Source organism: Calonectris borealis, chromosome 3 (genome assembly GCF_964195595.1).
Source record: "Calonectris borealis chromosome 3, bCalBor7.hap1.2, whole genome shotgun sequence".
NCBI classification, from domain to species: domain Eukaryota; kingdom Metazoa; phylum Chordata; class Aves; order Procellariiformes; family Procellariidae; genus Calonectris; species Calonectris borealis.
Genome location: NC_134314.1, coordinates 45439509 through 45466328, shown reverse-complemented (window position 1 = coordinate 45466328; position 26820 = coordinate 45439509). Strand labels below are relative to the sequence as shown.

Below are 26820 nucleotides of genomic sequence, written 5' to 3'. Positions count from 1 at the left end.
CATAGTTGCATGATTTCTAGCTGAATAAACCGCTCATGCAGCTTTATCTACCAATTTTTCCTAGATTGCTTGCTTATCAGTTGATTACCAAGAAACCGAGTTGCACCAAGTAAAAAACCAAGAAAAAACTCCTAACCTTAACTTCAGAAGAAGTATTGGTAAATACTAAAATTGATCTATTTTTAATGTTAGCTGTTTAAAAAAGATATATCCTTTAGCAACCTATTTAGCCAGTAGCAGAGAAGGAAGAAACTAATCTATACTGATCTCGTGTTAAGATTTTTTGCCAAACGTGATTGAAGAGTTCACCTTGGATCAAGTGCAGTATTTAAGAAGTATCATTTGATCAATGTACTGCTGGGAGACAGAATGATTCCAGTAGATAGGAATCTGTAATTATTAGCATGATCCTTGAAATATGAACATTTAAGCCTCATGACACTGAAGTTTTTAACAATGAACGTGATAAAGCATAACTATACTACAACTAAGGCTAACAGACAGTTTATTACTTAAATCTTTGGCTTGCTTTCTACTTGCTAAGGTTCCAACAAGAAGCCCTCTACTGCTAGATTTCTCTGAGAACACGTTTTGTCATACAGGGTTGGTTACCTTTTCAATTATCAAGGGAAAGAATTCATCTGCTTCCTTAAAGTAGAGCCAATGAGCCTTTTTAGTAATGGCCAATTATGAAAAGATTCACTTTTCACTTCATGATAAACTAGACATTTATGTCCTCATCATGACCGCTTCCTGTGAAAAAAAGCATGCTGCACAGCTCATCATGAAGAGGAAAAATACCAAAGAACTTGCTTTTCTTCCCTTCCAACTTCTTCAGGATTCTTCCCTGGTTTTCTTCATTTTTTATTTAATCCTTTCTTCCATGTCACTGCTTTAAGTTTACTCACATTTTAATGCAGCTGACAAATCATAATTTTCATATATACAAAGTAATATTTCATAATCTCACATGCTAGTAAAATGTAAAAAATCGAAATGAAAATAAATCCTATGTCACCCGATAATTACTGTTACTGACTTAGCCTAGCTAAAAAAAAACCCTAATGATGGAGGCTAGTAAATTGCTCCAATTTCACAGCCTACAGAGGTTTTCTGGTAAGCTTTCTTTTTGTTGTTTATTTAAGAAATACATCATTATATTCCTTGTCTATTGTCTCCACTAAAAGTAAGACACCTACATCAGGCCAAAGAGTTTCCTAAGAATTTAAGAGGTAGAAGGAGGAATGAACTACTTAGTTTGCCCACTTTACCCTGGTTTGGAAGTCATATTTTTCTTTCTGAAAGAATCAACAGGAATTACTGCAGTACTCTACATTAATCCACATCCGAGTATACTGACATTAATATTACTTTTTAACTTTCTCAAACTTGGTTTGTTCAAGGTTATGGTTCACCATATTCACTAAAATTGGGCAACTGTGAATTGGTAGTCTAACAAAAATCCAAAGCGTGCTAGATACGAGCTGCAGTCACTTCAGTTTAAATCACATTCAAGCATCACTCTGTGTACACATTTCAATGCATTAAAATAACTGCCTTAATCCTTATGTGCATGAGGATCGAATCGCCCAGTGGACATTGGGAATTTAAACTAGTGAAAATAACTGTGCTCTGCAGACAGCGGCACCCTTTCCAGAGGTTCTCTGAGGGAAGTCTTAATTTGTGCTTAGGGCTTCGTGGGAGCCCTACTAGTAAAGGTGCCTTGGGGACAGGCTGAATTCATATCGCCATAACACGCATGCATGTGTGTGCACAGGAGGCCACACTAGTCACGGGTAAGACAGACAAATCAAACGGTAGCATCCCCCATCAGCTTTTCTATTATCTGCCCCACTTTGTGCCAATTTCCTCCAGCTTCCCCAACACCTCTTGCTTTGCTGTTCTTCCTTAAGACATGGGATGGGGATTTGTCAAAGTCAATGAGCACTTTATTACAGTGAGAGTGCTCAGTAATGAACAATTCAGCAATTTAATGAGATTCTGTAGATCTGTCTCCAGCCTGTCCATCAAGTTTCACTTCTATAAAGCACCCTGACACTAATCCTCTGGCATACCCAATCTTCACCCTGGGCTGAATATTAGATTCTTCCATGGTATATTGCATTACCACTATAACCTTAGCAAAAATGATGAACTTAACTACACTTGAGGCAATATAGCTGGTCTGATTTGATTTTCTTCTATTGGGTTGACTATGAGGGAATTACTTATTTAGTAAGATAAAGCAAAAAACCAGTTTCTTATTGCCTTCTGAATGCCTAAATTGGTAAATATTTATGTGTGTCTTTTAATTCATTCTGGGGACCTGGAATATTTATATATATATATTTATTCCTGGTTGTACAGACTGAATTAAAAAGACACACACACATTTTGCCTGCAGCGGAAAACTGGTTTAAAAAAATTCTTTGGAACAGCATTAGTAACCTTTAGAGAGGCAATTATGATAACACTTAAATGGACAGTGTGGAGTTTGTTGTCACTCAAAAAGCAGCATATTACCTATAAGTATCTCTCCCCAGTATGACCCTGCAACAGAAACAGAAGCTTTGTCATATTTGCCTCATGAAGTGTTCATTGACTGGAGTGCATACAATTAAGAAAATTATTTCTGAGTTCTTCCTGCAGGACAGGACAATGACACAAGATTTTAAAATTCCCACTTCCCAAACTTTGTTTCAGCAGGTTGTATAGGGCATATTACTCTGTATATGCTTGTTCACTACTGAGCTGGCATTAAATAATACTTGTGTGGCTTTCTGTAGCAACTTTTCTAGCAAAAGTATACCCAAGCATGCAGCTCGGAGATTTCACTAATCCTGCAGAGAAATTATGATAAAACCCAATTGGCCAATCAATCAGCAATGCCCCATATACAAACTTGTACATCAAAACCTTTTCTGATAAAGGGAATATGGGCTAGTACTCCAGAGTATCATGCTTCAAAAAACCAAACCAAACCAAACCCACCATCACAGGTAGTGTGCTGCAGGTCCTGTTGTACAGACATCCTCCAGAGACTAGGACAGGCAAGAGTCTAACTCTATATTAATATTTGCAGAAAATATCATCTTTGTAAAATACTCCATAATCTAAAGCCTCAAAGTTTCAGAAACAAATATGCCAGTTATCTGATTGAAGGGTTAAGTTACATCTGCATACTGTCTTTGTGGTTTGAAGAGCTTAACTAGGTATTTTTATTTTTTAAGAATAAATATTTTGTTTCCTGCATGATATTATTCATCTGCAGAACATGAAGTGCCCCAAGATGAACACACATTTTACACTTTGAGAAAATGATGGCATATAGATGAACTTATTTGCTTAGAATAATCCAAATGATAAGTAGATAAATAACAGGGACTGGAATATAAATCAACCTTCTGACTCTCAGTCTTCTCTGTGGAACAAGATAACCCACTTGCTTGAAAGAAACCTGTGCTTTCTTTTTAGGAATTTACATTCTACCTTGAAATACCCTGAAATACTTTCCTTCTATAAAACATGACAGCAAAAAGGAAACAGAAAGAAGTGTTTGGGCAACCACTGTTATAGAGATTTCCGTCTACTGTATTGTGAATTGCAATTTTTAGAGACATATGACAGGAATGTTTCCAACGACAGATTTTGTTCTAGTTTTTGTGTTTCTCTTTATAGGCTACGTGGTTTTTTCACATTAGGTTTCCCACCCTACCCCCCTCCCCACTAAAGGTCACAACATAATGCTTTTTTTTATCTTGTTAATATTCTATGACTAGCAATGTGGTCCTTTTCTAGAGCCAGATTTTTTAAAAGAAATGATTACCACCTCCAGCTTCTTGCCACAAATCTTCCACTGATGCCTCCAATCATTTCTGAGCAGAGCAGCCTGTGTGATGATTCACTAATTTGCTTCAGGCAAAGTCATCTGTGGTGGCCTAAACAGTTTAAATGACTACGGAAGTTACACAGCTAAGTTTGTCTGAAGTGGATGGGAGAGACTGCAGAAGCAGGTTTGCTGCCAGACTTGCAGCACAAGCCTCACCAGAGGCAATGATAATTGAATTGCATGTATTGGCCATCCCTTCCCACCAACAAAGTTGGATCTGGAAGAAAATCTCTGGCCACACGAGAGTAACAAAAGTTAAGCAATAAGACAAATTTCTCTTTCAAACAAACTAATTGCATTAACACAACACAACATTTTTTGAATTTCATTTAAAAATTTCCCTCGGTTGTTATTCACAGTTTTTGCTCAAGTGCTTATTCTCCCTCGCGATTGCTCCAGGGTTTCAAAACAACAGATTACTGCTATGGTTTATAGAGTATCACACATTCTGCTTGTTCACCAATCTCCTTACCTGCCAGATTTGTTCTTCACTGAGTGAAGTGAGTCTATCACTTTTAAAAACCTCTCGAAGGAGACAGTACGGGAGTGCCAGAACTTCTTCAGGATGACTCTTCAATAGCTCAGAGAGATGTTTTACTAAGAAGTCAATCACTGCATTCTCCAACAAAGTGAGATTGAAGAGGTCCGCAAGCTTATACAGGTCCAAGTAATTAAAGCTATTTAATTCCTAAATGGGTAAAGCAAACAAAATATGTCTCAGAAACAAACAAACAAACAAAACAGAAAACAAAAAACTCCATAGGTCTCAGATAATTAAAAATAGTTGTTCTTTTGGAGCTGTGGAGAAGGAAGGTAATATAACTTGAAATTAATTAACACAGCCTCATTCAAAATGTATGCGTATGTTACCAGTGCATATGCAAATATATACAATAGTACTAATTTATATTGCAACTGCTAAGGTTATCTATGCATACAGCATCTCTAAGAAATATGGATTACTACATAAAATAATAAACCAGCATGATTTACACTGTATGACAAGAGCTCGCAGGAGTTAACAAGTGGATTAAAAAAATGTGTTTGTTAACTACAATGGTTTGTTACAAAGTAATTGTTTGTTCATTATTTACTGTTTTGATTGAGCTAGAGAACCTGCGTAGTATGACTTTTAGTTCCACGATACAAAATACGAGATGCTGAGCTACATTTTGTTATGTATAAATTTGTCTTCAATGAACATATAGATCCTTTTTTTCCAACCACTGACATCAACCTATAGTGGATGTTGGCCTCGTATTCCTTCTCCCCCTCCTTCTAGCAGCAGAAAATCCGCAGAGACAAGAGCTACAGTAACTCAGTGCAGGAAGTTTTTTCCATCCTAGTAACAGATAACCTATATTTACAGGCTAATGTTTTCAACTTGGCATCCCTTGTAAATTAGCATCTGGACAGCTAACTACTGCTATTCTAGATCGTACGCTCTTCAGGGGAGAGGCCAAGAATTCATCCGTATTGGAGAAAAGCACCCAGGACGTCTGGGAAATAAGCATGTTTATCCGTTTTCTCGGTTCTTGCTGTATGCTCACACTTCTCTTCCTCTCCCCTCCGCAATCCTGGTTTTCATCTTCCAATTTACCGCATTGCTCCCTATCAGCCGCCTTCTCCTTGACCAGCTCCATGTGCGAAAATGACAAGAAGTCTTGTCAGTTTCACTTTGCTGGTTAGTTAGCATAGGGACTAGAGCAGGAAAGAGAAACAGACTAAATTAAGTCAATTTCACTTTCACTGCTCTGCTGGATGGAATGGCAGCACCAAATGAAACTGACAAGAAATCTTGTAAATGTCAAATGAGCTGCACGGCTGGCAGATAGAGCAGAGCAACAGGGAAGATGGGAAAGTGCGAAGAGGGGGTTTTTTGGAATGTTTTATGGACTACATCTTGAACGTGTGAATTGGGTGGCTGTCCCAATGACTGTGGAGCTGTTTATGCATATGCAATGGAGAGTGGAGAAAGAATTTCTTTCACCTGCTTAGAGGAGTCAGTACTGGCGGAAACTGAACCAAATTCCTGTGGAGGCTCCTGCTTCTTACGTAATCTCCCAGTCTGAACGGTGCACCCTCCCTGGCAGGCTTGTACGTTAAAGATAAATCCTATTCGTTATCTACTTAAACTGCTGCACAGGAGTTTCACATTGTTGTCTTGGAAGAACAAAGAAAAGTTCTTGTGTTGTCAGAACAAGCACTAACAGCCATCATTCCAAAAGCCACAGATGCGGTTTATTTATGGTTGTTGATTGTACTCCTACTTATTGTCCCTGGTTTGGAAGACTATCTTTTCAGAGAACTCCCTGATTGAATGAATGCCAAACATCCAGAAAGAAATTTAGAAGAGCTCAGTGTATATTTATTGAGCTCTTTTGTAGTCAACAGCTATATCTGGGGAGGATTAAAATAAACAAATAAATAATCAAGCATTGTGATCTGAGGATCAGCTGCCCAACTAAAATACAGGCCTGATCAAACTGCGCTAAGCGTCAATGGAGAAGGACGGATTGCTTTTGGTGGATTTCAGAAGAGGACAATACTGGAGATACCATAATAAAATCTTTCCTCAGTAAAGAGAAACAGTAATATGACACACAAATGCGGTTTTCCCCTGAAAAATCTTCACGTTTTCAGTGGAATCTGAAAGGCACTGGCAAGCCTTCATTTTTGGTTTGGGTATTTTTGATGATCCCCCAAACTCCCCTATCCCCTCAAATCAACACCAATTGAAGTTTTCTATGAATGCTGTCATACAGTTGAAGAGGCCAAATATACTTATGGATAGATGGATAAACTCTCACCAGTTGTTTATTTACAATATTATTTATTTTTATTTGTATGTGTTCACTTATTTCAGATGCTTATTTATTTATGTGTCTATTTACTTATTTATTATGGGGGTTTATTTGTTTACTTATTTTCATTGGTAAGCTTCAGAGGATATTTGATGCTTCACCTAACGTAATGTGTTAGTGACCTGCTGGACTTACGGTTTACTGCTTGATGAATATTGCAAGTATATTTCGTTAAAACTGGTCTTGGCCTATAATCAGAAACATTTGTTTCTGATTTTGTAAGGTTAGAGTTGATCTACAGGTTTGTATTTCACAGCCAAAGAAGCAAGTAGTGCATTAGCTTTTACAAACTAAAATTATCAGACTGTCATACAATATTCAAATCAAAATTATACAGTACTATACATTACTCTCTCTGTGGTGATACTAGAAGGCAAAAATGTCACACTGAGATTGCAAGATGTATACCACAGATCAGATAACTTTGCTCTTCATATGTGGTAAGAGAAACATCAGACTAAAATGCAGAATGTACGCTAGTTGCAAAAAAAAAAAAAAAAAAGGGCAAAAAAGCACATCACCTTCTAGCTTTAAAAAAAATCCAACAGGAAGTATCAAAGCAATCATTGTCAACTCAGTCTGATTTGAATAGATTTTCAAACTAAACTCTTAACTCAATTAAAAACTTTGTTAAAAATGAAATAGGTTACTATGAAATTAAATTTAGGTGTAGTCATGAATAAGAGTTCTGGCAGTCTCTTGTCTTCCGCAGATTTTATTATATTGTGTTAAAAGAGCAGCTAAAAAAATTTAGAAGTCGTGTGCAACTGCGTACTGTATCGCAGTATATGTTCTTTAAAAACATGCAATACAAAACAGGCTTGTTTTTATAAACTTTTAAATATATGCCACTTATCTTTTTTGAACTGAAGGATGAAATATGAACACAAGCAGAACTGTCACTAAGAGCTGAAGAGAATTAGGGAAAGGTAGTGATCCTATCTCTTCTAATATGATGTATGTTACTCCACTGAAACACATTCAGGCTAAGAAAATACGTACAAGATTATATATATAGATCTTACAACTAACAGTTGAAATAGTTCTAAAATCTCACAGTAAACTCAAAGCAAATTAATAAATTGGCCAAATTATCTATCAGTGGCTACTTCTAAAATGAGAAACTATCTTTGATCCTACGCATTCTACTTACTATACATCTCCCCGCTCCCCCCTTCTCTGAAGTAAGAGAATCCATTGTTCTACAGTACCGGTCTTCTGATTCAGTAGTATCAACCTTTAGATGCCAAACCAATTTAACAATGAGCTGACATTTAAAACCCTCGTAAAAGAAAATCAGTTTTCTGAACAAACATAACCTGAAAGATGACAATATTAAATATTCAAAATAAATGATGTGACATTGTCCATGTTTTAATATGGAGGTGTATTTTAAAATAGAGATATGATAAATTGTCAAACAGGAATAATAGATATAAACATTGTATTTAGATTACTTGCAAATCCATCTTTATTCGTTTGTACTTTAAAGAATAATTGCCTTGCACAAGCCACAGAAAAGGATGTAACAGATTGATAAATTAGAGTTAATCATAACCAAGTACACAGCAGACTACAATATACTTCTATTCCACTGCTCCGTGTTATAAATAGCAGAAAAAGCACAAGGAGAACTAAGGGGAAAGAATGCATTTCTTTATGACCTTATTTGAAAGATAAACTCCTTGGGGAAATACAATTTATTCAGATTATCAAGACCCTGCTGTGCAAATCTACAGTCTGGGAGCACACTACAGAGATCAAACAATATTTACTTTATTCTGTTGGGTATAAAAGCTTTTAATGAATGCATAATTAAGACAGAAAAAGTATATACAGCTTTAGAATTCCACTGCCAAGCCAAGCCATTAATATCCAAAGTATCATACCCAGTTGTAACTCCACCTGCTTCCTATTTAGATTACAACACTGTTATAAATCAAGGTATTAAATTACTAGCCCTGCTGTTGTAACAGAGAAGAGTTGCATGGTGACACTATTTCCCCTTTTCCTAAAAGGGGTTCAGCCTCTTTAAAGCAAAAAAGGAACTGTGAAGTCTCTGGGACAGGAACGTGTTTATTCAAAATCCTTAAGCCGCACCTAGCACAACAGGGTCTTGACCCCAAGTCCTCCAGGTTCTCTACTATGTTAGATACTATGAATCAGCTGCACCATTCAGAAGAGAACCTTGACATAAATCATAGCAAAGACAAACTCTAAATAGATAAGGGATAGTAACAAAATGAAAAATTGTAGAGCAAAAATATGCTTATCTGACAACAAAAGGGATCAACACAATTTTAAGAGAAAAGAAATGCGGTTCTGTTGCTCTTCCTTTCTCTATCAAAGGTTCCAGTTCTGCAAAACCTCACATACTTACCTAAGGACTAACAGATCATGCACATATTCAACAGCACTGCAGACTGTGTTTCTGTTTCTTTCTAGACATACCTATTTCATACTAAGCATAAGCACAAATCCTACAAAAACTAAATCTTATTTGAAATTTTTCTCCACTAAACACCAAAGCCATCCAGTTGAACCATGAAAGACATTTTGCGGAAGCCGGGTCACAGTAGAACAGCTGGGTCAGAATTCTGAAGTGTATAAAACTGTGTTTACATTTATTACAAAGTCAGTGCAGACTGTGGTAGATGTATTTATAGGCACAGTAAAGGATGACTTTTTAAATGACTCATTTTATAAAATTAATTTTTCTGGTAGATCACTGCTTTCTCAACACTTTCTGTAATTCTTGCTTTTGTTTTCTCTTTTAAGTATGAAAAGTTATTTTGCATCCTTGCTGTTATTTCAAAGTAGTCTGGGGCTAAGTACAAGAGCAACAATATCAAAACATTTCAGCACTATTATTTTCCCTCTTCCCTATGAGAATTCATTTCCCTTCTCGCTTAGTGTTTCCCTATATCTGCTTAGTTTTCAGTTTCAATCCTGCTGGCTGGTGCTAGTGAGCAGCCTCTTCGAAGGCATGGAGGAGGCCTATGACCTTCACAAGCACAGTGGAAAGACATGACATTCTCAGATTGCTCGTGTGATGAGACATATGTGTGGTCTTCGAAAAAGAAAGTGAAACATGCCACACGCAGATACTCAAAAGTAAAACCAAAAAAGTAAACTTTTTCTAGAATCTCAGATAGATTATCTAAGTCATTAAATAGTACAAATATTTTCAAATGGTAGTCCAATTAAATATTTTAAGTGACCCTGATTATACATACCTTTCATATATTGCATACATGATTATGTGTACCATGGAAAAAAATATAATGAAACGTTAAGACTACACAGTTAAAGTTTCATGATACCGTTGGAACAGCGACACGTAAGGTTCTGCAGAGTTTTCAATAGCTGCTTTCCCTTGCTAAACAGATGCTGCTGTGGGAATTTTTAAATTTTTGTTTTGTTTTTTTTTTTTTTTAACTGCACCTGCCACTGAAACTCCCCAGATGAAAAGCTTCACATCTCATCTGGCTTCACATCTTGCCAGGTATTCCTGGCAAGATAACTGTAGCAATCAGTATTATTTAACAAATAAAAATACAGGGATGAAATGGAACATGGAGATCATCTAACCCTCATCTGGCCCTTTTATACCATTTCAGACAGTAGAAACCTAAAGCGAGAATTTCATCAGATTTATCAATGTTTACAGATTTTGCCAATTATGGGAGCCTGTCTTTTCTTCAAATATGTTATGAGAAATGACATAATCCTGCATTCTTTACTCCAGCAGAAATCACAGAATATTGGTACATAGTCTTTACAGATGTTTCATTATTTTATATTTTTGCTAACTCTTCAGAGTTACTACAGTGCTTGAGGAAAGCTGAAAACTACTTGGCCAATCCATCAACCACCAGCAACCTTTTATGGTAAATGTTCACTTTTTTTTGTTGTTGTTGCTAATATTGTCAAATCCAGAAAGAGCAAGTTTTGTCCTTTAGAAACCCAAAGTTCATAGGAGTAGCAGTTAAAAAAATAATTACCATCAACAAGAAGAATAAAGAAAAATAGGACTGTACAATTGTACATTGTACAATTCTTTTGCAGTTCTAGTAACAGTTTAAAGCTATGAGAATACAGGAGTGGAAGCCTAATCCCCTACTATACTGGACAAGCTCATCAAATCATCTTTGTCATAAATTAAGTAAGATCCATTGTAAAACTTGCTCTGTTCTTGCTCCCAACTACTATTACATGAAGGCTCAGCTGATTTTGAGAATCTGTCTCCTAATTTCCAGCTTAATTTACTCAGACAGTTTTTATGCGTTTGTTCCTGTGCCAACATTATCTTTTAGTTTTAACAGCACTCTGTCTCTTTCCCTGCTCCCCCTTCCCCCAGTATTTATTCCCTTGATATATTTACAGAAAGCAATCATATTCCTCCTCAGCTCTCATTTTGCTGGACTAAACAAGCCAAGCTCTTTTAATCTCCTCACGTAAAACAGGCCTTCCTGATCATCTTAGCTGCCCTTTTCTACACCTCTCCCAGTTTGACTTCATTTATTCTTCTGCATGGGCAAACTCTTCACAGTACTCATGATTTTTCAGCAGTACCTTGCACACCAGCATTAATATTTCCTTAGCTTTATAAATTACCTTACATGAAATATCCTAGATTCAAACTGCCTTTTTCTTGATGGTATCACATTAGTAGCTCAAAGCCATCCTATGATTTAATACATAAAAATTCTCTGTAAACTTGGTCCTCAAGTGAGACACAGTAACGGCCCTCTGTCTGCCAGGCAGGACAGAAATAATATGACATGTTACAAACGGGAATTGAGTATGACCCCCTGAGATGCAGTAGATTCTACTGAGGATGCTCAGAAATTACTTTCCAATTGCTTATTTAATTTCTTTCTATATTTGACTAATGGTTCTTGTAATTGTCCTGGTACACAGCAGTTACTTATTGGGGGAAAAATTATTTCAATAATTTTCTTAAGATTTGTTTCAAAAGTAGGCAAGGAAATCAATATACAATATGCAAACTTTCAAACATAGTGAAAATACAAGTAGAAAATGTTTCTAATACACAGTATGTTAAAGTGTGATTTTTATTCTTAATCCCTATCTCCATTACCAGCATGGAGGGGAGGAGGAGAGTAAAAAAAAAAAATCAACATCACTGATAGATCTGTTAGTAGAGGTATTAAGGTACCTGGCAGTTCCCCTTTCCAGCGCCTTTTTTCAATAACTTACTATTTCGCCAACATTTAATACTTCAAAGCTAAGTTTTCCTGCCTCAAGATGAATCTCTTTAAAATCTCTTGAAAACATCTCAAAAAGCATATTACACATTACTAAGAATGAGACTGACAGGAAAAGACCATTGCTCTTCCACATCAAAAATACTCAGAATGGAAATAGCTCATAGGAGTTGCCGTCACTGTGAAAAACTTCTGTTGACCCCCCTCATCAGCCTCTAGAAAAATAAATATTTTGGATATGCTCAGTAATGACTTCTTTGAACTTTGCAGCTAAAATCTCACCCCATTCTAGCTGCACTGTCCATAATCTATTCCACAGCTAAGCAAGATCCTGTCTGCATCATTTTCCACCGTGGGCCAAATCCCAATGACAAAATCTGAAGGCTGAAAGTCCATTTCTATTGTGCTGCTTAGGATCCACTTTGGAGCCCCAGCAGGTCAGAGAAAGACACTATCACTTTCAAATGCAGAAGTGTGAAAAAAGCCCAGACCAAAGAACAGGAGAGCAGATCCAGACAAGAAGCCCAGAGATAACAAGGGGCAAACAGCACTGGAAACTAGCAGGAGAGTTAGAATCACGATCCAGGGAAGACATGGCTTCTCAAGGAGGCTAGGTGATAGTTCCTCCAACTGCTCTGCATAAATATCAATGAATAATGATGAAGATGGATAATAGCATGATAGTCACTAACTAAAAAATGAAGCCAACACTCATGATGTTGCACTAAAGAACAAACAGGGAGCATACTCCAAAATTATCAATATACTAATATTAACATTATAGGTATAAATAAGAACAGGGGAGGTGTTCATGTGCAAAGAATATATAATGATTCAAACAACTCTGTTTCAGAATCTTTTTATGACATTTTATTTCTGGAATATTTCAATGATGTATACGTGTGCTCTGTAATAAGTCCAGCGAGGAACCACTTTTCTTAAAAACCTGCCCCTGCTTCAGAATCCCAGGCAACGGCCTGTCACCAAATGCTTAAGGATTACAAAGCTAATAAACACATCTAAAAATGGAGAATTGGAAAAGGGTAACTGTAGTGAGCTGGACATCTAATATCACCAAAATGTGTGGAATGACAGGTTAATTAACACAAATTCAAATCTCAGAAATACTTGCTAAACAACCCAAAGCAACAAAACTTTCTCAGAATTTTAAGGCAGTATGTGATACTCCATCTTCAGAAAGGCTGAATCCAGTGCAGGATAACTCAATACGGAGTATAATTTTGATAGACAAAGCAGAATCAGTCACCAATTTGAAATCAGTAGTTCCTAATGCATTGTAAGAATCACATCACCCCAGCTATCTACTAACACTTGACTTACATGAAAGGAATAAGGCATCAGTAGGGGAACTTATTTTTCGGAAACCTCAGAAGAGCTCATCTTCCCAAGTTTACAAGAAATATCGGCAGAATAAAATGGGACAAACTTAACACAAGGAGTATTAGAGAAAGTTGAGCATTACAATATTTCATAAATTTCATATATTACATACTTTTAGTAGGATGCATCTTAGATTGATCAAAGATTTGTTCAATGACAATCTCAAAATGAAGTTATTAATGGTAAATTATAAAGCAGTATAACTTTTTCCAGCAAAGTCCTCAAGGAATTGATTCTTGGTCCAATACTGTTAACAATTTAATTGAACTAGAGAATGGTAAGTTTTGCCTGCTGAGTTTGCAGAAGACTCTGCAATAGCAGTGGGGTAACAAATTATGAGAATGACAGAATAGGAATATTGCCTGGCTTTCCTGGCAAAGTGATCACATTAAAAAAAGAAATACCTGAGAACCCGTAACATAGTTGATACAGAAAATATACCAGGCTCTATTTGGAACAACACTCACAGGTCATCAGGAGGCACTAAGAAGTGGTCATAAATAGCACCATCAGTTCTCAGAACGGTGCAGCAAAAAAAAAAAAAGGCTCATGTCATAAAATGCACACCGAGTACTGTCCAATAAAAGAAACAAACCCTGTTGCTGCTTCAACATCGCATTTTTAAAGCTACTGCTCAAATATTGGTCCCAGTTCTGAAGTCCACACTTTAAGGATGTGAAAATACCGTAGGCTGGAAAACCAACCTTACAGGATTTAAGGTGTTCAACTTAGTTTTTTAACGAAAGACTCCTGGAAGATTTGATCTTGAGCAAAGATATTTATAAAATGGAAACAATATATGAAAGCAAAAAAGTTCTGACCAAATTTTAAGAAAACCGTTTCTGACTCACGAATATAGGATCAAAGTTACCCTGGCCACTGGACTAGGAAGTACAGGACTCTTTGCATTACCTTCGTGTGATTACGAACATTTTGCAACTCTGCATTAAAAAAAATTACTGCAATAAAACAAGGTTTTTGCCAGTTGTCTGTACAGGTAAGGAAGGAAATAGTTGCACAATTTGACCTCTGAGGGCATATGGTTTCACATTCCTCTGAAGAGCAAGAGACTTATTGCAGCTCCAGGAAGATATGAGGGTATTCAGCAGTTAAAAGAACCTGATTATAAGTAGGTGAATGATTAAAAGGCAACATTTTATTTGGAGAACTGTTATTTGTTCAGGTATCTCTACGCTCCTGCAATATCTGACCTCAGCTCAAAAATCACTGAGAAATTTTTTGCTCACAGCACTAAACAAAGGCAAATACTCATTTTACAGAGAAAAAAGGAGGAGCAGAAGAATAATTTAAAAGATTTCCCATGATGCAAAAGATACAAAAACCATAACCTTAAATGCCTTGAACCCACTCCAGTGCTCTAGTAGTTAGATAATTCTTTTCTTCCCCACCCCCAACTTTAACACAATTTAAAGTTATACAGCTCAATATATCAGCAAAATGTCTGTAATATGTTTTATATAAGCATTATGTCTCAGTAAAATAAAACCCTCTATAACACACTGTCCCTAAATTTATGCAGTGAAAAGAACATCTCTCTTTCCCATGACTAGGAGCTGTGCTGATTAGTAGGTTTACTACATAATAATCAGAACTGATTTCAGGAGCTAAAAAGGATAAAAAGGGATAGTAGTAGTCCACATATGGGAAGAAAAGTTAAAGAATGAAAAAAATTCCGAAAGCACCACTGAATTAAAAAAAAAGAATTCAGTATGTGTGAGGATCAAGGGCAATTTGCTTGTATTTTAACCATTATTTACACAGGATTCATTTATCACTTTCTTGGTCAGAAATTATTATAGATCTGACCCTCAGAACCAGAAAACCTAGAAAGGGTAAAGCCCAAATGTAAAAAATGGACCTTGACTCAATGTCCAGTTTGACATTTCCTACATCTGACCTCCAGTAGTGCCAAACAAGTCACAAGTCCTCCCCAAACTAACATATGTGAATGTTCATACTGCCAAAGGTGCTAAGTATTAGGAAGGCATGAGCCTTCAAAGATCATGCCGACTTTTGTTCATTTAGTTTCTAGCAGTTCTCGCCAAAAATGAAAAATAATTCTCTCCCCACCTCGAATCTCAAACAGCTAACGGTCAGAATTCTATGCTTTACACCAAGGCTTTTTTTCCCCACAGAAATATAGAAGAGAAAAATATTTAATCAATGCATCATATATTTAAGACACGTAACCAAATGATGAAATTCTCACTGGCTTCAAGATTTCACCTTGAAGGCACCACCTTTAAAAGCAGAATAAATCATTGTAGGCCCAATTTCTAAGTGTTCACAACTACAGACACTTGCCAGTATCTCAAAATGCTGAAGTATATGAAGGGCCCTTCTGTATCCCCCTTTAAACACAATCAGAATGAAGTGAAACCAGATACCCTTTAACAGAAAATTGGAAGGGCATTTAGAGGAGGGACATAGCTCAGTTACTTCAAAAAGAATGTATTTCTGCAGCTAATCTAACAAGAACAGTCACTGTTTTTAAAAATGAACTAGAGCTTACTGAAAAAGGTTTTAGTCAATAGTTACTCCACGCAATGTTATAAAAATTAGTCCTTTTCAAATACAAATTTTAGTAAGAAATGTTGCCAAAACATCTAAATTTCAAAGATTTCAACCACACCTAAAAGCAAAACGCTAACAACAGCTTATCAAAGGTTAAATATACCTAATGTTGTTTGTCTTCCCCCACCCCGAAATATTCACCACACACTGATCATTTTCGCTACTTGTTTGACTCCTCTTTAAGAAGTTCCATTATCTGTTCAACTTTTGGTCCAGGGCTAAATGGTGCTATATGAGTCCAGAACTTGATTAGGACTTTTTACCAGTAGTCTATAATACACATGCAAGTTAAGACTCAACAACAGTATCTAAGTAGTCAAATACTTTCAAGTATTTAGTTACAGTAAACATTCAGCCTCAGGTCCTTGACATCACCGTTGCATACATATACTCCCTGCATACTTCAGTTCCCCATGAAGATGGTTATGCTGCAAATATGAGTAAAAATATTGTGAGGCAGGCAAAAAAATACAAGCACATATGAACACTGATTTTGGGCCTGACATAGGACATTGGGCCTGTCCCCCTAGCTTTCTCCATGTCCACAAGATGCCTGTACTTGGCACTGGTGAGGCCACATCTCCAATACTGTGTTCGGTTTTGGGCCCCTCACTACAAGAAGGACATTGAAGTGCTGGAGCGTGTCCAGAGGAGGGCAACGAAGCTGGTGAAGGGTCTGGAGAACAAGTCTTATGAGGAGCAGCTGAGGGAACTGGGGTTGTTTAGCCTGGAGAAGAAAAGGCTGAGGGGAGACCTCATCGCGCTCTACAACTACCTGAAAGGAGGTTGTAGTGAGGTGGGGGTTGATCTCTTCTCCCAAGTAACAAGCGATAGGACAAGAGGAAATGGCCTCAAGATGCGCCAAGGGAGGTTTAGATTGGACATTAGGAAAAATTTCTTTACTGAAAGAGCGGTCAGGCCTTGGAACAGGCTGCCCAGGGAAGTGGTTGAGTCACCATCCCTGGAAATATTTAAAAGACGTGTAGATGAGGCGCTTAGGGACATGGTGTAGTGGGCATGGTGGTGTTGGGTTGATGGTTGGACTCGATGATCTTAGAGGTCTTTTCCAACCTTAATGATTCTATGATTCTATTTCAAGTCAGTGGGAATTCCAATTCCAATGTGTTTAGGGGGCTGAACATACCTGAGGTTACTACAATACTTTCCCTGTGATAAACAGCTGTGCTTAGATGCTATGGAAATTCAAGGCCTTTTGAATATATAATTAGAACAGATGTGGCTTATGGTAAACAAGGAGAAAACACTGAAATGGAATTTAGAAAAAACCTCCTTTGAGTGGCTTTAGAAACTTTCACAACAAAGGTCAAAGTGTTTACGAGGCAAGTCCAGCCGATATGTTACTATCCCTCTAACCCAGAGGACACAACAGCTCCCATAAAAATTACTATAGAGACAGTTCCATGTGTTATCAGCTCAGTTCCGGCTGAACCACAAAAAAAAGCCCTGATTTAAGTCATTCAAGATCCAATGCCACCCATGCAGCTAGACATACTCTGTGGTAGAAATCACAAATTCTTTAAGACTCTGTTGAAACAGATGGGAAATTTAGCAGCAACTTTCTCCAAATTAATAAACAGATGTTTAAAATAGATTACACAGGAAAACAAGTGAATAAAGTTACAAACATTTTTCAGTTTGGAATAACACACTTGCAGGACATTATTGACGGTTAATAAAGTTGTTGATATCACTAATTGTTAGGTTTGTATCTTTCATTTTTAGAATTAGTGAGATGAATGAGGACAATTTATAACTTTCAAAGCTCTGATTACATATTGGCTGAAGATTCAGTAAGACAGCATGTATATGTTTATATTCATTCTGGGTTCAAGGCCTGTTCAATACCCTGGAGAGAAATGGAGTTTTTGTTTTAAATAGAATTAGTCTACATCACAATTCTGAAGTAAGATACTGGTTCCCTAGCAAATTCTACTCTGATGCAGTTGTGCAAACAAAACACTATAAAGGATGGAACCTGCTAAAATGCTGTTTCATTTACCGCTGCTAAGAGATCTACTGGAAAACATCAACAGCCTTACATAGAGCTTGTTACCTTCTTTGTGCTCACCTACAGACTGAAATGGTTCTGTGAAAAATGTTTGTCTGTTAAGTACTGAAATAGTATTTAAGAGTAGATAAAACTAGATGATAATTTGGGGTACTTCCATTTCTGAAACTACTTACGTATACTTTGGGCTTAGGTCATTTTCATTACAAACCTTTCTTAACTAGTTAACAACACTAGTTGAGTGTGTTGTGAGCAGTTCTGATAGACGGATCAAATAGTAATGATTAAACCATCAGAAAAACATAACATATAACCGAGGTGGTGGGGAATCAACTACACAGATTTATATCAAGTTCAGACTTTTTGCCTTTATAAGAAATGGTTTAAAGAAAAGTCTAAAACGCAAATACTGCCGAGTGGGGGATGTATCAACTTGGATCCTTATGACTTCAGTCCATCTCTGCCATTAAGTAAACAAGGTTTTGAAAGGATAGTCTCTTCTATTAAACTGACTGTAAAATGAAAATAAAATTTACAAGGTCCTTTTACTATCTTTTAAAAGCGGAGCAGACCAAGTCATTCACTATTTTCCCCAGTTTAATACTTCAAGTGCCAAGTTGCCTCTCAAATTCCATCAAATAATACATTTTCTCATTCATTTTCTTAAGAAATATTCTGCTTTTGCTTAACATTTTAAACTTTAAATTGATCCGTGTGAAAATAATAATAGTGTGTTTAAAAATACAAAGTATAGAGGAGGTAAAAGAGACTTACTTCATAATTAAGAAGGAAAAAAATCAGTTCTATTTTGGCTAAGCCAGTACAGAGGAAAGAAAAGATGGACAATTAACTCTCTACCACAGTGATACTTCTGAGATAAAATCAAATTGTAACTCACTTCAGGCCCGATGTTCTCTTCAGGTTCATAGGTTACAAATGATTTATGGTCACCATTTTGTACTTAGCATTCTGGCTTTTCCCGTATTGGTAAATACTTTATAACCAAAGCATTTTCATGTTTCAGAAATACCTTTGCTAAAATGGCTTAACACAAGTCAAATTGCTTTAGATCAAAGCAAATTTAAATAAAACGTCCCTCTGCTTCTTTACAGGAGGTTAAAAAAAAAGCCCTGTATATCTGGTGTCTGTATTCCTGTTCTTTCACATTAGAGCTGTAAGTCTCCTCTTTCAGGTCACGTCTTCCACATAAAAGTGCTAAACTAATGCCGCTTAATGACAAATTAATGTCCATGAATAAAAAATACACCTCTAATAGCATAGAGTAATTTGCCATTACAATATCATCATTGGACATGCCCCTGGTTTAATACGATGTATTTAATTCATAACTTAATGAGTGATATATAAAAAGAGAGAGATGAACCCTGCAATTACATTTATGTGAGTCTGTCACCTTATTTGTAAAACCTTAGAGTCATTTACATTCAAATTAGAACAAATGAGTGATTTCACAAAGTGCAGTGATAAATGACCATTGCTGCACAAGACAGAACTGTATTTCCTGTGAAAACATTAACAGTTTCCTATTATTTGTTAAAAATTACAATGCATATTGCCCAGTGTTGTGTGAATAATGACTTTTTTACTGATTAGGTCAGAAGACTAATACGGAGTAAAAATAAATAATTTTTTCTTTTCATTTTTTCTGATTTTAGCTTGAATTTATCTGCTCAAACTGTTATGGACTCACACTGCCACCTACTGCCCACGCCTGGGGAGGAAGGGTCCCAACTGCCTTATTTCAACTCCAGTTCAGCCATTCGGCCTTTCGGGTTTCATCTCTTGCAATCAAACAAATTTTCCTGCCAGACTGCTAGCTGGGCATGTTGCCGAGGTCACCTGCAGATAAGGGTAGCTGCACTACCCAGTTACAAATAATGCCATTTTGGGGGTTCATGCATCTAAGCTGCCTCAATTGGTAAGGAGAATTAGAAGCTAAAGACATTGGGGGGCGGGAGGGATGGGGGGACATAAAACATTAGTATTGATCACATGGTAATAAAAACAAAGAAGAATTTTGTACACTAAGCATTCTGGGATTCATCAGCCTCTGATTACAGCTTTATAAAAGTACTAGAAAGATTCCAAAAGCAGAAATCTTTTAGGGGCTGAGGGACAAAAAGGTCAGGTAAGGAGGCCACATTGACTAGGAAAAACAACATGAGAAGGGCAGGGAGGGAAACAGTGAAGAAATACAGCTTCTTTGTTCCTATTTAAAAACACACACCAAAGCTGCTCTGCCTTCCTGACAAAAATTGCGAAGAGAAGGAAGACATAGCAGTATCTGCCTCTTCCCAACTTGTGACCTCTCCTGCAATTCTGACGCAGAAGACCAGCAATGTGTATCCATACAACTAGCTATACAGCTGGGGAGCTTTAATCTTGCCAGCAATAGTAAACCTAGACACTCCAGCATCATTTTTTCATACATCCATCAGCAGTTCCAATTCAACTATTACTTCATTGGCAAAAGCAGAACACAACAAAGCCAGCGGGTTCCTGACCATAGTTGCACCATTTTCCACAACAGTTAACACTCCAGGAGCAGAATATCCACTATCACATCACAGCTAAATAGCAGCAGGTGGAATACAGTAAGAATGGGATTCAAAGCGACTGGGTATACCGTTTTTACTTTCCTCACTGACACCAACTGAAAAATTGAGAAAATCACCATCATTTTTTTCCCGAGTCCCATTCTAAGCTAGAATCCTCAGTAGTGCATTTACGTTTCATATATCATGTATCTCTGTAATGTATCTGTATGTTAAAGAGAGAGAGGAGATAAATTCCCAAAGTTATTTTTGAGCTTTGTACAAGAACTTTCCTAATGACTGCCAATAACTCAATGACTCAACAGGTGACAAAACATGCTCCTTCAAAAAATAGCAGGCTAGCACAGCAACAACTGGTTGCATAGCACTGAAAACTAGCAAAATGCAAGACGACATTATTTCTGTCTACTTTCTATTCCTGGTATGGGAAGGTCACTCTTTCTACCACAGGATAAAGTTGGTAGACTCAAGTTTGATGGTGGTGGCTTTATAAAACACCACTCTAATTCTGGGGGATTGGAGGAGTGGAGAGTGTGCATGCATGTACTTAGATTAAAAACTCAGTATTAGTTAAAATAAGGCAAGCCTTGGTTGCTAGATGACCTTTAGGGTTTTTTTCCCAGCAGTTTTAATTTGCTTTATATGAAAAACCCAGGAGCTAAAATCCCAACTGACCTGGGGCTTCTAGCAATACAAAGGTGATGCTCTCAATCTCTGCTGTAAGAATTAATTCATCTCTGAAGGACTGTATCTTCGTGAAAGTTGGGATTGTGTTGTTGGCACTGTTCCAAATGGAGAAGTTGGGTTTAAGAAAAATAAATAGTTTTGAAGCTCTGGCCCCACCACATACGTAAACCATGCACACTCCTTTTAATTCCACAGGCAGATTCATTTGTAGCTTCTTCCTTTTAAAAACAGTTAACATATTTCAATCTATAAACACATTCAAATAGTTTAAAATTAGTAGAAGAAAAGATCCAGATCATTAGGTGCTCGTATATCACGAAAAAGTTTTGTTTTATAAGCTTAGACTGACCATTACAGTAGGTTAAAAATCAAATGGCCTTACCAAGAAATTTGCCTGCTTAAATTTTACCAAGAATTATTCCAGGAGGTCTTATTTTATCATTTGTGAGTTGATTAATCTAGTTTTTGCATTCCAGGACTGATCCTGCTCACTGTCTGCTTTTGTATACAAGAATCCAGAGCATACAGTACAGAGGCGGCTCCAAGAAAATTCCAATTGACTGCTGTTGTACAGTGCTGTGTTTTTTCAGGCTCATTTTAAGCACTCACATAAAATGTTCTTTTCAGCTTAAATTAGCCCTCTTTAAAGATGCTACGACTGACACAGTAGCAAGTGGGCAGATATACCTGTGGCAGAGTTCTATCCACTGTAATGAAGTTTCTAAAAGGTAACCTAGTACATTTACCGTTTAGCAAGGAACTTAATGCAGTTAAAACTAATGGGAAAATTGGCATCAAACTTTTAACTTCCCTTGACACAAAACCATTTATGATCCCAAGAACAATTTTGAACAGTCAGCGGAACTTTAATGGCAATCAGGATCACTGTTCATGACTACTATACTTGCTGCTCCTAGCTACTGTGATAATAGGAAATTATTTCCAGCATTGAGTACAAGGACAGTCAGCTAACACCACTTCTAATAAGGCTGTATTGAAAATACACAACTGTCTAACCAATAAACGTAACATAAACAATATTCCAGACTCTGTCTAGTATGCAAACTTAATGTTTTCTTCACAAAATGTGCCTGATCTGGCAGCAGAAAGTTAAAGAGGTAAATGCTAGCAATCACGCCATGTCCTGCCTCTCAGAAACGAGCAGGCTTTGGACAGTTCTGTAACTTCTAAATCCCTCACTCACACCTATCACTTGAATGTAACTCAAGAGGCAGACAGAACTCCACTGAAAACAATAATACTGGACTTTAGAAAATACAGAAAAATCACTTAGCTTTAAGATTTCAAATATGGACAATCTTATGCCCCAGGTCTCTGAATGCCAGTAGAAATCAACCTCTGGTTTAAAAACTGATTACTAAAGCTATACCCACACAATATTGAGTTGATATTGATCAGTACAAGGAAATTCCATTAAAAACTCTTATTCTCAATAGCATTCCCTCCTTATTAAGACTCTTTGATTGCTAAAATAATTTGCAGTTTGTGGCTCTTTTTGGTACTGAATACACGAACAGCTGAGGAAAAAGACAAAACTTCTTACATCTACAATCGGTTATATAACTCAGATATATTCATGAAACAAACATTTCTATGTTCTGAATAAATCTTTTAACACATTTATTCTCTTGCATAAAAATAAAGTCATCATGTACCCTTCAGAAAAACATTTACAAGCTTTAAAGTGCAAAATAGGTCATCACAAACAAACTACCTAACATCATGTTCTCTACAGCTCCATTTAAGAAGTCCATTCTCAGCTCTCCATCACATTCAAAGCCTTCAACTAGCTTTCTCTTGCCTTCTCCAATGTCATAGTAGGACAGTTATGGTCTACTGGAACTCTAAAGGCTAAAACTTTTAAAAGGGAAACAAGATATTCAGATAATCTGTTCCCATTATATTTCAACCTGATGGTTGCAGCTCTCTGCCTTAGCCTCCTTTGAAAAACCTCAGCCAAAACTGACAATCAATCTGAGCTGGAAGAACAACTCAGGAAACAAGAGTCTTAGAGAACTGGATGTGTAGTCTGCACGCAAATGCTGTGTGCATGATCGTGGACCTTAGTGCAATTCAAGATACACAAAGCTCAAGTCTTCAGCTTAGCTTTCCCACACCTATGTAGCAGCAATACAGCTAAGAACAATCACGTTGCCCTACCGTTTTTTTAGGTTGAGATGGATGTGTGAAATTTCAAGCCTTGTTTCAATGTTTAAAGTACCTGAGAATTACGCAGACGACATGATCAGAGAGATTAATGAATGTGTATGTATCTCAAATAAAATACATCAGCAGGCTTCAAAAAAGTCCTGCTCTACAAACGAAGCTAAAAACAAAATCCCCAAACAGCAAAGGCTGGGGAGTAATCATAATTCAAGATATGACACTGCTGAGGCAAGGGGAGAAGACTGCACAACACAAAGCTGGAACTGAGACCTAAAGTAAGGAACGCTTGGGCATTTCTCTTGTTTGCAAGTAGAGAAAATATGATCTACGATCCTTTTAAAATAAAAATTAGTAAATTATCAATCCAAAATGAGAATGAATTTTCCAATGAGAAAATGGAATCAACATTAGATGCTACAGAACATTTGATAATGTGAGGTTTATAGATAAAACGCATTTAGTAAACTAGCAGTGTTGTCAGAAATCTCCATTGTGTCATGCTATCATAAACGTCTTAGAGATGGATATTACCTAATTGGGGGTGGGGGGAAAGAACATTCCTCTCCTTTTTTCTGTCTTTCCTTTGATCAAAAACTCTTCATAAAAATGCCATAATCGTGATCCAAACAATTTGTTACAGAAATCTTTTTGAGATTTATCAACAAATTAAAGTGCTCTAAGCTGGTTGTTCTATGGGATAGAGGATCCGTCTTATAGTCAAAATAATATCTTGTTTATTCTGAGACAACTGAGAGGAAATTCCTTAAAGATCAGTGAATATAAAAGTCAGCGTTGGCTGGAAATGAATCTGCCCCCAGTGCACTGCAAATCATCTTCGACAATTAAGATACTTCAACAATCACCTTCAATGAATTAGGATCAGCACATTCTTTGGAACCTCACAGACTACAAATATGCCTTGGAACAGGTATGTGTATGGGCCATGCCAATTGCATTTATAGCAAAAAAAATCCTTATTGAAATCCATGGAATAATTACAGGCCCCACATAAAAGTACCAAGAAGAGATGAAACTGTCTTGAGCTCCAAAAAACTGTTACGCTGGAACATCTAGAGAAAGAGAAGAGCTGGAACAAGCTCTAACAATAAGAACAGCACTCTTATACAGGAAAAGCCTAGTCCAGTCCAAACAATTAAAGACAATCCTAACAAGTTAAAACTCTGTGTCATCATTATACAACAATAACAAATGACAGCTAGATCCCACATACTCTATTTCCTGAGTTTATGCTAAACTAAGCTAAGTTCATGATATCTGAACAACTCAAAACAGCAAGAAAGAAATTCACTGTTACAGTAAATGAAGAACTCTGCAGCACTCAGACTCATCAGAAAGAAGAGAAAGGGCAAGCATTATTCTCTTCCCAGCATCTTTATCATAGCATGTGGGGTGGCAAGACACCCCAGTTACCAACTGCAGCAAGGATAGGTGGCTTTAAGGAAGCCTTGTTTGATTTTATTTTCAGGTAGTATTAAAATAAAGCAATAGATGTTTTTAAAATCACCCAATAGTAGGTAGAACATAAATAGATATTTGATATAATTAATTTGTATCCTGAAAAATATCACAGTCTTTATGCACAGCATCTTGTTGACCTCTGCTAAAAAGGCTTACACAACCACTCAAGGTTGATTACTTGCATGGACTGCAACTCTGCAGAACAAACAAGATAGATAAATTCTTACTGTGATCTATTCAGACTGCAAATCTGTCTACAGATATGCCTTGTTGGGGTGAACCTCATAAAAAATACTGTAAAAAGAGTAAAATACAGTCTAGAGCCCGACATGATGTAAGCTACAGTCATCCCACAGGTGTCCACGCAGATTCAAAATCTTACAATGAGACTCTGATTCAAAAACACTTTACAGAACTACCACTGCTCTCTGTCTCCCAACACATAATCTTCTCCTTATTCCCTACCCTTCATCTCCTACTTTATTCCCTATCTCCATCACTGTAAATCTGGATACCGGGTCCCACTTCCTCTTCATTTTTACACCAGTGTAGCTCCAGTTACCCTACCTTGGCACACTACTCAGAGTACAATAGAGCTCTTTCACATCATTTGAGTAATTGCATATTGACCAGAGAATTTTTACTGGTCTGTTATTTACAGAGTAATTTGGCAGCAATGTTTCCTCACTGCAGGGGGTTTTTTTGGGGGGTGGTGTGGTTTTGGGGTTGATTTTTTGTTTTGGTTTGTTTTTTTTAATTCATTAGCAGTCTGTTCCTAAGTGATTGACTATGGCTTGCACATCAAGGACGAGATCCAAAGCACTGCTAATTCTACAGTTGTCTTTTCACTGCAGTGACCTTGGGATTAAAAATGTTAAGATGGTGCCGAGGGAAGAGCAACAAACGCCAGAGGCTACTCAACACATGTCATGGAAGAAGTTAGTACAAGGACTTACACTGGGCATGTACCTGCTCCTTTCCTGCAGTCCTCTCACACCCCTACTTCACCAGCACTACAATACTCAGCTTCTTCCCTACGCTTTAATATTTCCCCTAGCTTCTTTGCTGCAATGGTCTCTTTGGTTCAATTTCTGACACGGCAGAGCATGTAAGCAGCAAGGACATGCTCACACTGACTGATTTGTTAGGGGGGCATTAAATACACTGTATGACTATCAGTGTTAGACTTTTATCTTCTTTCTCATTACAGTAACCTCTTCCCATGCCTGCCTGACAACTGGTAGGCCAAATGGTTTTGTGGCTTATTTGGCATCTCACATTTCTTATTTCTCAAATCAACCATCTTTCCCATTACATTCCAAGTCTATTTTCTCAGAAAAATTAAATCCTCCTTACATTCCTGAAAACAAGCTGATACAAATTGCAGTACTCTACCAGCTCCTTTAACTTTCTAATCTATTTATAATCTACAAATTAATACCACCTTATTGTCTGAGCATACGTTTTGAAGGCTTCCCTAAGGCTAACGCTCAAAGAACAGACTCTTTCTCCATAAGACACAGAGCCTTCAAGTACATCCTGAAGCTCTTCACATGAGATCCTGCATGCCTACGGTACTCAGTAGCTCAGTGTGCTGCCAAGCACACTCAGACTGTTCAAAGGCAGTTATGCTGTTGGAAGGCAAGTGCGTATGGAAAGGATTGTGCTGACATGCATTTCCATGCCCAACTGTTGCACAGATACAGCCAACGCACCCTATTGCGGAAACAATACTGAAAAATTACAAAGAAAAGGAAACAGTTCTGTAGAATTGCTATGGCCATTTTTTTTAACAAGGCTTTTCATAGATACACATCAAAGTTATGTTCTTGCTACCATTGTGAGCCTTCTCCTATACAAGCCAAGCACAAAAAATTATTTT

At 37.1% G+C, this 26820-nt stretch overlaps 1 protein-coding gene across 7 annotated transcripts in view; it reads right to left on the bottom strand.

The window, feature by feature from the left end:
* KLHL32 (kelch like family member 32) overlaps positions 1-26820 on the bottom strand; it is a 102771-nt gene that overhangs the window by 35154 nt on the left and 40797 nt on the right. For 5 of the 7 annotated variants that reach the window (XM_075148056.1, XM_075148057.1, XM_075148058.1 and 2 more), the window contains one exon: positions 4362-4577. The exons of the other annotated variants lie outside the window; for them this stretch is intronic. In XM_075148056.1, the coding sequence (XP_075004157.1) occupies positions 4362-4577 (216 nt within the window). The remainder of the gene's footprint in view (positions 1-4361; positions 4578-26820) is intronic. 7 annotated transcript variants of the gene reach the window in all.